General features: G+C 45.6%; 1 protein-coding gene across 1 annotated transcript in view; it reads right to left on the bottom strand.

The window, feature by feature from the left end:
* The window catches only part of PMPCB (peptidase, mitochondrial processing subunit beta), a 171224-nt gene that overhangs the window by 44817 nt on the left and 111362 nt on the right, over positions 1 to 15045 (bottom strand). The window contains exons 9-11 of the mRNA XM_078679446.1: positions 10155 to 10315; positions 989 to 1074; positions 817 to 905 (exon numbers count right to left, since the gene is read on the bottom strand). Of these exons, the coding sequence (XP_078535572.1) occupies positions 817 to 905; positions 989 to 1074; positions 10155 to 10315 (336 nt within the window). The remainder of the gene's footprint in view (positions 1 to 816; positions 906 to 988; positions 1075 to 10154; positions 10316 to 15045) is intronic.

Raw genomic sequence — 15045 nt, 5'->3', positions numbered from 1 at the left:
TCCATGATGAGGTACCCTTTATATGTTTACACTTTATTCAAGAGTGCAAATTTCCAAATGGACATGCTCACAAATGTGCTCCCGCTTCGTCAATCCAACTACCTAGCAGAACAAATCAGGATACCAGCAATTACATAGCCACACTACTGAACTATTATACGCACTGGCCTAGCCGAAAGAGACAAATCCATGAACTGCAAAAAATATAAAGCCAGTTAAGAAAAAAAACTTTAAAAACAAGGTACAATACAACACATCTGAATTCTCTCGCAGTCTCATTGAAGATTACAGAGAGACAGAGTCTGCCCTTCACATTTCCAAAAGGATCTTTGTACTTAAACAACAGAAGTAGTCTACCATTGTGTCCCTGTCTTCCAAATCACTTGATGTAATGACCAACATCTGCTCATGGTTTTAAAATAAAAATGTTCAGAAATGCTACAAGGCAAAAACTGGTATTTCATAACCAATGAAATAAGAAGAGCTTTCAGCTATATTTGTGACCCATTGAATATCTTACTGTAGATGATATTATGGTGATTATCCAATCAACTAGGATTAATAGATTCCACTAATTGCACAATAGTGAGCGGTGCTGTGCTTTCCGTACCTACTACTCACAGTAAATGGAATTTCTGTCTGGCGGAGGTCATCTTCCATACTGCCTTGATAAAAAGCTTAACTGTTCCACCTTAAATAATTCTCAGCAAAGAGCAAAGTTATTGTGCAATTCTGCCCAACATTGTTCAGAAATGATGTGCCTATTCTAGAACAGTAGGTGCGATAATTACTTTAATGTTAGTCATATTGACTTACTTCAATCCTTGCTTCAAGTTCAGGAAGGGGAATTCTACGGTTATAACACAGCATCTGCCTACCAATGTCCTCACAGATAGGAGTAGACCCTGAAAAAAAGAAAGCAGGCCAGATTTGAACCTTAAAGTTAATTACTACTATACCCGAAAAAAGATCAAAAAGTCAAAGTTACCATCAAGCTGGAGAAGCATGTTTGTCTTTAATAGATTCTTGGCTCGAGCAACTTCACTTTCAGAAATGTTGGTGCAGAGTCGGATCCTAAAAAAGAAATATGTAAAGGAAACGTATTAGTGAGAATTTAACATATTAATCAAGTTTGGTAACTTGGTGTGGGCGGGAACAGGGGAAGTGAAGGTGTGGCCTGTCTACTTGGTCGACCCAAGCGAGTGAGCTCCCAGTCTGGGCTCGATTATTATCCAGCTACATCGGCTGAGCCAGTGTCCCTAGAGCCACAGGTCCACGGCTGAAGCACTTGGGAGGCTGGGAGGCAGCAGTAACACCTGTATGGATAGCGAGTAAGCTAACTGAGCCTCGAACAGAGGTCGGCCCCGTTTTACAGTCAAGCACTGATGCCAAAAAAGACATGCCCTGGGCTAACATCGCAGCTCAGCTACACTGGATACCACCCCATTTAGAGGCGAGCCGCCAAAGGATCACAGAGCCACCATCTGCTTGTAGTTGAGTTCCACAGAAGGCACGCCTGTCGAGGCGGTTGGTTACATGGGCAGGCCTCCCTACCTCCTCAGTCTCAGAAGTGACAGCACTCTGGAGATCCCCAAGCCTTCCCCTTGTGTGTCAGCCCTGACCTGCTGGGAGTCTATGGAGGATGGGATGGCTCAGCAGGGCGTACACTAGCTCTGGTGAGTTTGACCTAAGGTTTGGATTCTTAGGGGCGCTCTGCGGCCTCCAAACTCCATTGAATAAATACCTCCTTTTTCCCTCCACTACCATAGTACCGACTACTAGTGAGGGCTTGAGATCTTGCCCCTATTGAAGGAAATCACCCAGAACGATCAGTCCACAAGGCCTTACCACTGCCCCCTACTTGGACATGTAGATGACACTAGCTGCTCATACCCCTAATACTAAATGGCTAAAGACATCCATGCTCGACGACATAGTTGCTGGGCGAGGCAGTCTGGATAGCTCATTCTGCCTTCTAGGGGCCTTTTACATTCTGCTCTAGAAGACACAAGTCTTTAGGGCATCTTGACGGACTTTGGAACTGATTGATAATTGAAGTGATACTGAGGGACATATTTATTTATTTAAAAGATGTATAAAGCGCACAGCTACCCAACAGTGTTTCCCGGCGCTGAGCAGGACAAGTGAGGTTGCAACTAGTAGAAGGAGAGAAAATAAACCGGACTATAAAGAAAGGTCGTTAGCTTTTTATGAAAGGCTAAAAGCGACTGACAGATCCTAAGTTCCAAAGGAAGAGAATGCCACAAATTAGGTCCAAGGTAGGAGAACGAGCAGCCTCTCATACAGGTCCGCCGCACTCTGGGAACTGAGAAAAGAGAAAGGTTGGCCGATCTCAATTGGCAGGTGAGTAAGTAAGACATATCTCTGCCCCTCCAAAATAACAACCCGAATATTCTGCCCCAAAGGGCCAGGGTAGAATCAGCAAGCAACTCTCCTCGTTGGGTACCACAGCATTAATAGAGAAAAGAGCTGGCACTATATTAGTGTCTGTGGGACATAATAGAGCTGGAGTAGACCCACAGGGGCTTGATATGGATTCCTGCACCAGACTCCATCTTTAGAAAGCACTTAGCATTAGCCTGATTCTAGTTATTCCCCATGGTCTGGTTTCAATGCGTTAACATTATTGTGCCACAAGAGCACATTCAGTTTAAGCAACAACATTTTCTTGTTAAGTGATCAGTAGCATATGAGACATAAGTCTAACCAAGGTGCCCTCTAATATCTATGTTACAGGGTCGGTCTTCTGTTACATATACAAGATAGAACAGGGCTATGTGCACAGTGGTGACACTGTTAGAGAACCGTTTCATATGTTCTTTGGTCCTGGCGTGTGTACTAATTGATAGATTGTTCCAATAAATGCTTCAAAAGATATTGCTTCAATAGTACAGGTGTTTGAGTGTGATATTCTAACTGTGAAAGGTGCGTTTCCTGACTACCACAAAGTCCTTGAGGCAGGGACTGTTTTGTTGACCAGAGTGAATTCCTTTCCCTGTAAAATGGGTCCAAACCAGTTTATCAAAACAAAAAGACAAAGTTACTGGAGGTCACTGTCAAGTTCAGGGCTAAGCTGAAGGGGAAAGTGGATGCTGTGGCTATAGATCTCGGACTCCTACATGAAGAGCATTGACATATATATTTCATGCAGTGTCTGTAGGCATGATACACACAGGATGTGTGAGGTGTCGTGTTTTCACATTTGTTTGCACCATTTCACGCAGCCTACATGGGTTTGGTGGTGGGTCCCTTAGCCCTCAGGAACCCTCTTTAGTACCAATACCCTTGGCACCAGGGGTACAATTTACTAGGGACTTCCGGAGGTGCTAAAGGCTTAGCCAAAAGAGGTGCAATTGAACAGTTACCTTGTTTTAGGGGACGAGCACTGGCACTTGGGATCTGGTTAGCAAGAACCCAGTGCACTTCTGTCAAAATTGCATCAAATACCAGGCAACAAGTGGGGGTGACCATGTCAAAAAGGGGCACGTTCCTACAGAACTGCATAATGTAAATGTAAATGTAGTTGAGCTTATATAGCGCACAGCTACCCGCAGTGGGTTTCCCGGCGCTTGCTTAGGGAACCCTTCCTGGTATTCCCCTGTGAGATTGCAGGGTATCCACAAGGTGAAAGTCAGGCATCCCGCCGCGAGGGGCCGTTGTGGAGATTAAGCAAGCTATTGCCCAGAGTCGCAGAGTGTGAACCCGTGAGTCGAGGAGGCACCAGGGCGAGAATTATCGAGTCCGTGGAATTTTTAGCCCAAGACCCGCCGAGGCGGGGAATTGAACCCTGGTACAGAACCGATCTCAGCTTCCGGGTCTGCTGCCTCTAACCCCTGAGCCACACTTCTCCACATCTTAATATTAATCTTAAGTAATATTCATGGGGAAGCATCAGCACTGGCTATACATCAGATTTGCGGCTTTTACAGCATACGCTCAGTAACAAGACCTATCTAAAATCATAGCTGAGACCTGCACCTCTGTGGGCTGTGATACCTTAGGGACGCGGGCAGTAAAGCTGTATAATAAAAGCAGAAATAAGACAAGGGTAAAGACAAAAAAAGCACCTGAAACTAAAAAGAAGCAAAAGCGAAGAGAGCAACAGAAAAAAAAACACAGGATCTCAGGCGGATCAGTTGTCCAGGAGGCATGGTTATAATTTGAGGGACCGCGATTTAAATGAAAAAGATCGGTATCAGTATTCTAATGGGTGTTCTCACAGAGAGGGAGTCAAGGTTATTACAAACGCCGAGACAATTATACAAAACAAAAGGGAGAATCAGGATGGAGTACTGAGGTTAATGTAATAAAGGAAGTGTAAAAGGAGAAAGTGACCGGACTTTCTAAAACAAAAACATGCAACTTACACAAAGGACCGTTTTGCAGAATGGGAAATGGGCCTGGATTCTGTTACACATTGCAGCAGCAGTAACAATAGTGCATCTGACTCTACAAGCGCTTCTGGTGGTTCCAACTGTAGATTATTTACAGGTTGAAACCCCGGATAGACATCTGAACCCTCTGCATAAAGTTTATAAAGTAGAAATACAAACTCATGGGGGCATTTCGCGTACAATAAAAACAGGCTTCTGGTCACATTTACCTTGAGCAAATTATATACTCTTGGCAGAAGAGGACTGGCCTCCAGTATTCATTATGTTAATTAAGGACCAGTGTGCCCTGGGATGGAGAGTCCACCACCAGAGGGAGCGAGGTCCAACGGGGAGTCCTGTTGAGAGGGCTACCAGTGCAAGGTGTGAGGAGACAGCTACTGCACCGAACGCGTCATTGCCCATGTGTAGAATCGGCGACCCCTATATGTCAGGAGAGCCCTGCTGTGAAGACAGATGTGAGCGAAGTGCTGTGTGGGGAAGGTGGAGCCCATACTGCACCTTTGGGGCAACCCGTAGTAAAGGAGGAGCCGCTGTGGAAGTGAACACTGCCCAAAAGAGCCAAGACCATTGCCGAACCTCGCGGCAACCCCGCATGCAAGGAGAGGCTGCCAGTACCAATTGACCTTTCTCATTTATAGCATATTGAACTCAGTCCGTGTGCTACTGGGCTAGGGGTCTAAATCCGTAGACTTAGGGTACATATGTAAGCTCATAGATACTGAAGGCCACTGTCAAGACAAATGCTATGATGGAATGGGAAAGTGCATGCTGTGGATATAGAGTTCGGACTCCTACACAAAGACCAGCGTGAAATGCCAGATAGGGTCTGAAAAACAGAAACTGCAATCTAAGAGCTGGAACATCACACTACTAACCTGCAGAAACAGATGCAAGAGCTGATGGACAAAGTTAGGTTCTTGGACAGAGAATGCAGAAGGTAGAGCACGTCAACTTGTGGATCACAGAAAAGCCTGAGGGCATAGGGGGTCGTAATGTAAATGTAAATGTAAAAAAAATACCATGCAGTTCATCAAAACATGGCTGGGCAAAACTGTTACCCCTCAAAAGCTATCTACTTATTTCACAGTCGAGAGAACTCACCGGGTTCCTACGAGACCCCAACCACCTAGATCCTCCCAAAGATCTATTGTCATGAAGATCCTGAATTTGTGTGACAGACACAATATTCCAAGTGGGGCATTGCGTACTCATTGGTATGAGGGATATATATTCAGATTACACCTTTGCAGTCAAGTACTGTAGAGCAAGCCTTATGGGACTCAAGAAAAAACTGACATGCATGGGCTTGAAATAGGCTCTCCCCTTCCAAGCAAATCAATGCGCACACTTTTTTTTAAAAATTGAGACAGACGCAGTTTTGGACAGGGCTGAACAGCACGCAGCAAATGAGTGGAGGATTGAGTAGGCAGGAGCAGCCCAGCCCCTGCCCTGTCAAAAACACAGGCATAGAGGAACCTGTTGGTGTGAACTGATTGAAGCGTTGCTGACCCCCTCCCAATGACAGCACAAACAACAGACTGCACTTGCAGTAGCCGCAACCTTCTGCCAGAAAAGTGAAGACTACTTCAGACGATCCACATAACAATTTACCTGACAACAAAGTGGATGCAGAAAGTAATAGTGGGACATCCAGAATACTTCCCTGGTTTACCTTACACACAACTGACTAGCTTTATCATCTATGCTCCACACAAGGAGGCGTGAGGTCACTAATCATTAATCCCCCTCCTAGTTCTCACTGTTCAAGCTGAGGAGTGGCTTAATGCAGAGTCGGACCCTTGACAAATGTGTGTCTACAGGATGACGTCCCTATCGTCAACCCAGTTTAAGAACCACTACCCAGATGACTACAGAAAGCTTCATCATCTACAATATATACAAAAATGCAAGGTATTTATATAGTTTATGTGTAACAATGGTTTGAGCTGGTACGATGACTGACTCATTACATAAGGACAGAGGGCTCTTCATCCTGACGAAGGCTATCAACCCTTAGGCGCACTGGAAAATGGCCGAAACATATTGACAAAGAATCTAGTGAAGGGAAAGTGGTTATGCCACAACACCATCCATATATCTTTTTTAAACCTGTCTAGATAACCTGAAAATAAAATTAATTGATTGGGTATTTCCAGAAGCAGTTTTAACTACTCTGTATAAGATTCCTATTGCTGATATATAGCTAAAAATGTATAATAAAGCTCCACCCCTGTACAAGATAGTACAGGGTTTGTATAAGAAGCCCGATGATGAAGCATGTCGCAATAGTGTGTGAGGGTATAGCTTCCAAAAAAATGGGATATGGACCCTCTTGGGCACTACGAGTATGCTGCCTCCAATATTTCTGGACTCCACTTGTTTAGCTCTTATGTCCAGCTCTCTGAGACTTAGCTCATGGGCCATTCTCATCTTCTCCATGTCTAGTCTCTTTTCCTCTGATGCTCTTTCAGCCTCTGACTTTTCCCTTGTCAAGACCCTTTCAGTTTTTGTCTTCTCTCTTGCCACAGCTCTCAGCCATCCTCTCCTCTGCTTACAATTTAAGCTAGGCCGTTTGCAGCCTGAACTCCCTTTCTACCTGCCAGGTTCTCTGTGGGCTGTGCTTGTAAAGACACTCTCCACTCTGGCAGGGAGTTCCAATTCAGGAGGCAAGTAATCCCGTCTCATCAGTGCTGTATTTCGGGGCTGACATCCAGGCCCTGCTACTGCAAGTCATCCTCCTCATCTTTTTTTATTTAAAAAAAAACATTTTATTGTGTTTATTATACATCACAAGTAGAAACAGTTCACAGGTATTGACCGTTACATTGAGTAGTAGATATAATATATTGAAAGTTATCACTGTACATAATAAATGTAGATGAGAATACATTTGTACCCAGCTCGATGCCATATCAGTTCTAGGTTCCCATGCCCCACTTGGTGGACTGCTCATGATGTGTTTACTTTCCCTTTATTAACCACTTCAGTCCGGCTCCGAGTCATCGGCTAGAGGGGCACATATATTACCCCGATAAGCGTTCCACTTTCCCCATACTCGTGTCCACTTTCGGGGGCATCCTTTATTTATAAAAATGCCTTTTCCGCAACCATGGCGCTATCAAGCTCGCAACACCAATGTCGATGGGAGGGCATCGTTGGGGCTCCCCAGTGTTGTGTGATATTTCTTTTGGCTATTATGATACTGAGGGATGCCCAATCCTGTGCTGCATGGGTGAGATCAGTGGGTTCCCACACATTAAGCAGGCATCTCCGAGGTTCTGGGGGACCTCGAATCCGCATGTCTGGGTAATCGTAGCCATGTCCTCCCTCCAATATTGTGTAGTGGGAGGACAATCTCATATTGTATGATAAAAGGTATCCGTGAGCCCACACCCTCGCAAGCAAAGTGGCATGTCTGCCCTCCCTATTTTGTGTAGAGTAGTTCTCATGAAGTATGTTCTGTGTAGTATCTTGAGCTGCACAAGTTTTAACCTGGAAGGGGTCGCCACCTCTCGTGGTGATGCCAGCGCCTCCTGCCACTCCTGCTCGTCCACCTACCCCACCTCTGCCTGCCATCTCTCCTTTAAGGTTTGAGTGGGATCCTTCTGGTTGTTGAGCAACTTTCGATGCGTCAGTGAGATTGCCTTTTTAGTTAGTGAGTGAGTCAGTTAATAAACGGTCCTCGAGGGAAGAGAACTTGGGCAGTTCGGTTCCCGGAGGTATGGCCTTTATCAGGGCGTGTTTGATTTGAATATATCGGTATTGTTCCCTCCCTGCCATCTTGTACGTTGCCTGTAATTTTTTTAAAGGAATCACCTCTTCCTTTTTCCATATGTCGCCCACCTTGGAAATGCCTATAAGGTCCCATTTTGTAAATCCCTTGCTCTTGCGTAGCTTGCCGAGCCTGGGGGAGTCCCAGTTTACCCCCTCCCATCCCATCCCTCCCATCCCAGCGCACGTTGCACCGCAAACCAGACCTGCACCATGTGGGCCGCGGTCCTATTAATGTGTTCTGTTTTGTTTTGTCGTATAGAGCACCCAGTAGACCATTCGTGCCCAGTGTATGCCTGTCCATACGTAGCACCGGTTCGTCCTGTGGGGCATGCAGCCACTGATTGATTACAGTTAGCTGAGATGCTCAGTAGTACAGCCGTACGTTGGGTAAGGCGATGCCAACCTCCTCATCTTCATCCTCTGTTGCTGGACCTCCAACCAAGCCATCAGGGCTTTCTGAAGTTCCAAATTGTTGGTGTCTTTCTTGGTTGGCAGTCCCCATTTCCTTACAGAACTGCTTGAGCTCAGCCTTCAGGATGATGAGCTCGAATTCCATTTCTGAGGGTATGGTCACAGACAGTCCGGTAGAATGAAAGTCAATTTGGAAAAGCAAAAAAGGGCCAATTAAGGAGAATTTTAATAAACTCGAATTAGAATCAAATAATTTATGTAGGATTTTAGTGCAAATCAAAATCACTTTAGGGCACTGTGCATAAGTAGGTCTTCATCTCCCCGCTGAACACCAATGTTGGAAATTAGGTTACTGGTTGAGGGGGGTGAAACCCTACTTAAGCAGCAACCATAATTTCTGTCAGGGTGAAGTCACAAGCAAACCTCAAATTAACCTGTGCTTAACCCTCTGGTGGCTTGGCACAAAAGCAGTCGGGTATAACTTGGATTATATTAAATAACTTGACACCAAAACAACAAAAATCCAATCAGCAGAACCGGAGACATGTAATTTTAAGGTTTCAGGTAAGTAAAACACCTAAAAGCACAAAGCTCCACTCTTGGTAATCTGGTTATGTGAGGCCGGGTGAAAGCCATAAGTTCAGGCATCTATGATGGAGCGCAGGCCGGATACAGGGACCATCAAGGTAACCTTCAAAGTCAGGGGGCGTGGCCACGGAGGCAACCAAGATGGCCGCCTTTGCCTGAAGCTCTGTCGGTCGGGCTGGGCAATCAACATATTTTTCGATGTGAACGCACTTCCTGCACCAGCAAGCACCATCCATCTGCTCCCGATGGTCAATGGAGCGCTCTGATGCCGAGTTGAGACGGCTCCGCCGTGCTGATCGTCGGCAGTTCGACCCGGAGCTGGAAGCCCTCTCCAGACGTGGATGCGGCGGCCTGTGGGTAGGGTGAGTGCGGCTTTGGTTGGGCTCCGGCGCTGCCCTGCGCTCCTCCCTAGTGACATTAGTAGGCTCTCCTTCGAGACGCCCCCGGGTCCTTACCGGCCTGCTGTGTGTCTCGGCGCCAGGCCTAGATTGTGGGTTGCGGCGGGAGGCGTGGCGGGCTAGCGCGGAGGCCCCTACACACTCCCCTGAGGCAGTGATGGCGCTGGACCTGGCCGGGCTAGTTTGCTCACGCCCCCCACCAACCCTGTGGACACTCTGTCAGCCGCGCTGTGAAGAGGCTGACTTGGGGGATGGCGTTTGTGCCTTTATGCAGGGACTCACCATCTTCGCCCTGCCCTGCTGCATTGTACGAATGGAGCCGGTTGCCCTCAGAGTTCTGGTCTCCCCCTGATGGCAGACGCTCACTAAGTCCACTGGCCAGTATCTCGGGCGCTTCTATGCCTGGCTGATCTCCCTGTGGCCTTCTTTGCGGCCCCTGACTACATTATCCGGCCATCGCGTTATGAAATAATACAATATACACACTCTTTATTTTAAATTGGGGTACATTTCATTAATTACACACAAAACCAGACTGTTTTTAGCAGATCCATAAATACTTTCTTACCACTCTTTTTGAACAAAGTGCATCATGTCTTCAACGGTATTTGGCTCACACACCATGTATAATCCCCAGAGTCCGGTGTCTGTGTAACAGGTATTGAAGGACTGGAAGCTGTGGCACAAATTTCCTTGGCAAGTTATCTGTGCCAGTTTACTGGATAAATTCTGAGAAGGAAGGAACAACACAGCAAGTCAAACTTAAGGTTCCAAACTATTTTTACCTGCAAGGCCAAATCCATTGATGATGGCTATTCTGTAGCATATAACAATGACAAGATAATCATTACATTTTATGTACATAAAGGGAAACATGGGATGATATTTAGTGATGCTGACAAACATCTAAGAAACATTATTTTATAATATTTAGAAAATGCATATGTCATGGTTTGTAGGTCTAAAGTCATTCTTGCTGCAATATTGTCAGACTCTATGGTATCCCTGAATGGGAGGAGGAAAGGCCACATGGCTTTTGGGCATGTGATCTTTCTGATTGCTGGCTGCACAAAACTCTGAACCGTTTTTTCCAGCGGACACCAGTGCAACACAAAGACACTTTCCCGCTCTGCACCCTCATCTCAAATGCAGGGACATCAAATAAAGCTTCTTTCAACCAGCCATGATGATCGTTCCAACTGACCAAAGAAAAACTAAATACGGTAAACTGGCTAATCTTGAAAGGTTCCTGGATGTCCTATAATGATTCCTCCATAGGCATTTCAGCGTACTCTGCCACGGATTCACAGAAAAATACTGCAACATGGCTGAAAACCTACATGCATCCTTCTGGTACAGGATGGCATAATCGAAGTCAGGCTGCTGGTGCTAACATAGAAACAGCCTGCACAAGACTGGTGATTAAATGCGGAAGGATTGGGACAAGACCAGATCGTTATTCAAAAATAAATTGCTTGAAAAAAGTTATGGTTCTTCAGCTCAGCTTCACTGACATTAACTTGTTTTGAGGTATGTCACTGACCCTCATCCTTTGGCAGTAACTTACCTATATCTAGGCTCTGATCCCCCAGGGAATATTTGATATACATAGCTTACCTGGCATAGACTTGTTGCATGTTAACAGTTGGAACCTATCTTGTTGCTTTTCATGCTATTGTTTCTCACACACAGTGAAACTGTTATACTGTTGGACGTCAATTCAACTGCAGTGCAACCCTACACATGTCCAGCCAATCCTTTATAGGATCTCGGTTTCTTTGGGTTTGTGGTGGAGGGGCTTATATTTCCCTAGATCACAGGAGCCTGTACTTGTGTTATCCCACTTGGATACCTACCATGGAATGTTAGAGACGAGCTGTTCTTTCAACACTCACCCACTGGCATAAGCATTGTCCTTTTGCAGCAGGCTGCCCAATCCCCAGATACTTTATTTCCTTTTGAAACAATGACAGAGCCTTGGGACATCTTCCCTTAGAATAGAGATCCAGACTGTCGATTACAGCCGTACCACTTAAATCAAGTTTCTTTGCTCATAGGAGGTCAGATAAAGCTTACTGGATGTGTGCTTTATGTTACTATACAACGCACATGACACATCATCGCATATAAGCTACTTCCTGCATTTGAAAGAGCTGCTGCCATGTGACACCCATTGCCATGCATGGCGGTCTCTTGTAGCAATCTACAAAATAAATTGGGCTTTCTGTGGGCTGTGCCCTCTTCCTCCACCTTCTCCGTGAGACACGAAGGACACAAAATACAGATAGCTAGATGTAAAGAAACAGCTTTGTACCCATCTTCATTTGTAGAGGGAAGATAATAAGGCATCAATGTCTTCAGCACAGCTGAGAAGACTGCACTGAATATTTTCTTTACTATGATAGCAGAACGTGTGCTGGTCAAACTGAGGCAAAGAAAATATGAGGTGAGAGTGCCGGAGATGGTTAACCTAATAGTAGGGACAAATGGTCTCCTTAGTTACCACTGTAGCCATCTATGACCATTCATGCCAACTACTGACATTTCGAAAGCCTTTGCCTTGTATTATGAGGACATTTATAGCTCCCAGTTCCTGCCTACAAATCTTGCTGAAGAGGGGTTGTTAGCCCCACTTCTCCCTTCACAGCCAAGGGGGTCGACAACAGCTGGAGGGAGAAAAGACACTGGAGGAAACCTCGGAGGTGAGCTCAACCCTCCGCATATGTTGATTCCCTGGAAAAGTAGGATTTCCAGGGTACTTTTACCAAACCAGCAAGGACATACTAGCCCCCATGTTGTTTGTGACTCTTACGGAGGCAGACTCTTTGCTCTATGGATCAAATCTCTACGCTAACAAGGCTCTTATATTGCCTATCCTAAGGGAGCTTAACAAACCTCTAGATTGTAGCAACTTCTATCTTATCTCTTTAATTAATGTGGTTGCTACAATTCTGGTTAAAAATTCAGCCAGAAGGCTAAAGAGGGTTCACCCCTTCTCTAGTCCACTATGCTCAGGTTGGCTTTGTCCCCAGCTACTCCCCCAGGAAGCAGTTAATGACCAGGACCTTGGGACAACTCCTATGGCTTACCTGGGACAGTCCAGATGAGGCACTGGCTGCGGAGAAGGCCTTTCACTGCACTAAATGGGTCACCTCTTTAGGATAAATGAGGGGAAGGGCTGGGGGACAATTACATTTTTTAAGGTCAAATGGCTGTATCGCGATATAGCAGCCCAAAGTTAAATGCGAGGGATACCTGTTCCCATGAGGCACTGGGTCAAGACTGATTTGCATGTAGCTGGGTCTGAAATGGTGTGGCGAAGTGAGCTAAAGAACGATGATGGATTCAACCCAGATCTGTGACTGGGGGGTGAGTGTCTGAAAGGTTTCAGTGCTCTGTCCATTATCTCCTTGTGTTTAGTGTGTTCGCCCTAAGTTGGCAGGGTATGCCCAGGCGTGGGTCCCTTGCTCACTTTCCCACTGGATTCAAGCTAGCCTGGCTGATGAGGGGTGTTACCCCGAAACTGGCCCCAGGATGCTTCTATCGGGTCCAGGAAAGACCTGGCTTGGCAGATCGGGCTTGACTGTTCCCATGAGGCACAGGGTCAAGACTGATTTGCATATAGCTTGGTCTGAGAACTGGTGTGGCGAAGTGAGCTAAAGCACAATGATGGATTCAACCCAGATCTGTGACTGGGGGAGAGTGTCTGAAAAGTATCAGTGCTCTGTCCATCATCTCCTTATGTTTGCTTTGGATGCCTGTTGCCACATTCCCGTTTCAGCGAGGTATGCATTTTTAATATAAAATGTATTCCAGCTAGGCTTCCCAGAGTCCCTTGTCATTAAATCCCTGGAGAACCATTGTCCTCCATCAACAATCAGTCCTGTCATTTGAGTGCCCAACCAGTAGGGTTTGAGCACAATGAATCATTGACTGTTGCAGCCTGATATCACTCTCTTCATCTTGTCATAGGCCTTATGTAGGTCCAGACGGGCAACGTGGGGAGATTAAGAAAGCAAGATTTCAAGACAAGCTCCAAGTAGGGTTTCAGGAAACGGTACTCCCTTATTTAAAAAGGGGTCAAACCCATATTCTTCCCGCAAATAAACAAATTATTTTTAGTTTATATTCCCAGCTCTGATATCAGATTGTTTATCAGCCTGATGTCTGCTGATGAGCAGTCTAACCAGTTAGGGGAACTATGGGTAATTATAAGTGTGGAATTTCCCCATATAGGGTCACATCATAATTATCTTGCAGCACTAGGCAAGAGCTTATTTTTTACTAAATATTTTTTTCCAACTGTGTTATGCCAGTGCATCATGCAATGAGAGTGATAGCAGTGGACGCAGAATACTTTCAGTTTAATCCATGCTTGGGGGTTTAGATATACCACCAATCAACGTGGGTTTGCCAAGCAGATAGATATCCATCCACTAGGCACAAGGAATTCATTTTTTGAAAAAGGGGCAATCTTGGCATGGGCACGTCATCTTTCTGTATCCCTGGTGGGAAAATTGGGGGAGTTTACACCAAATGGCCCCCATCTCCTCCCTGGGGAACAGAAATCCCTCTAGTGCTAGAGAATAATTTTAATTTGAAAAAATAAAATGGCAGTGCGTTGGGTTGCCCTGGCATAGAGCTGTGCCCCAACCCAATAACAGTCCCAACATTCTTACTGCCCCAAAAGGGGCAGATTAGGGGGGTTTTACCCTCAATCTGCTATAAACGAGGGCAGAAAGACTACTAGTGACAGGGAAATGAAGTGGGGGCAGTTCACCCTGTAATTGGACCGTCCATGCCCCACCCATTAACAGTTTTGGTCTTAACCCCCAAACCCAATCTCAATTTCCTCTCTTGCCATGTTGAACGGCTGCACTATTCAGGCTGTGGGTCAGCTGTCAACCTAGGAACCCTACCAACCTAGGGTATTTCTGAAACCTAGCGACCACAGGGAAGTCAGGATGATGTGGCTTCCATGTATCCCAGGATGTTTTATTACTGAGAATGCCCTGCAAACGTCAAAGTATGGGTCACAAAAGGAACTTTTTACCATAGTTGTAATAGGAAACTTGGGTCACTTCTAGACAATGGCCAAAAGTGGACCACCCTTCATTATCACATTTCTCCCAACTCAAACGCTATCCGCCCATGTAATGATGGGCCATCACAAGTCATAGAAACGGATCAAAACGCAACCATGTGAAGACCTCAATGATAGCAGATTAGCTTTACACTGTTCAAATTTTGACCACTCGCTGTTGCAGGACATATGCCCACCAACACAAGTGGGGTACCATATTTATTGCAAGTAGTGAGGGAATGCTGTCTGGTAGGAATTCTGTGGATCCCTGCAAAGTGCAGAAACAGCCCTCACAGAATTGCAAGAACAATTACTGATTTTACCCACAATTTGACATTGCGAGGCATACTACGTAAGAAAACATATTTGGATCTAT

The sequence above is a fragment of the Lissotriton helveticus genome, chromosome 1_1 (assembly GCF_964261635.1).
Source record: "Lissotriton helveticus chromosome 1_1, aLisHel1.1, whole genome shotgun sequence".
Lineage (NCBI taxonomy): Eukaryota > Metazoa > Chordata > Amphibia > Caudata > Salamandridae > Lissotriton > Lissotriton helveticus.
Note: the sequence above shows the minus strand (reverse complement) of the source record. Positions and strands in the feature narration are given on the sequence as shown.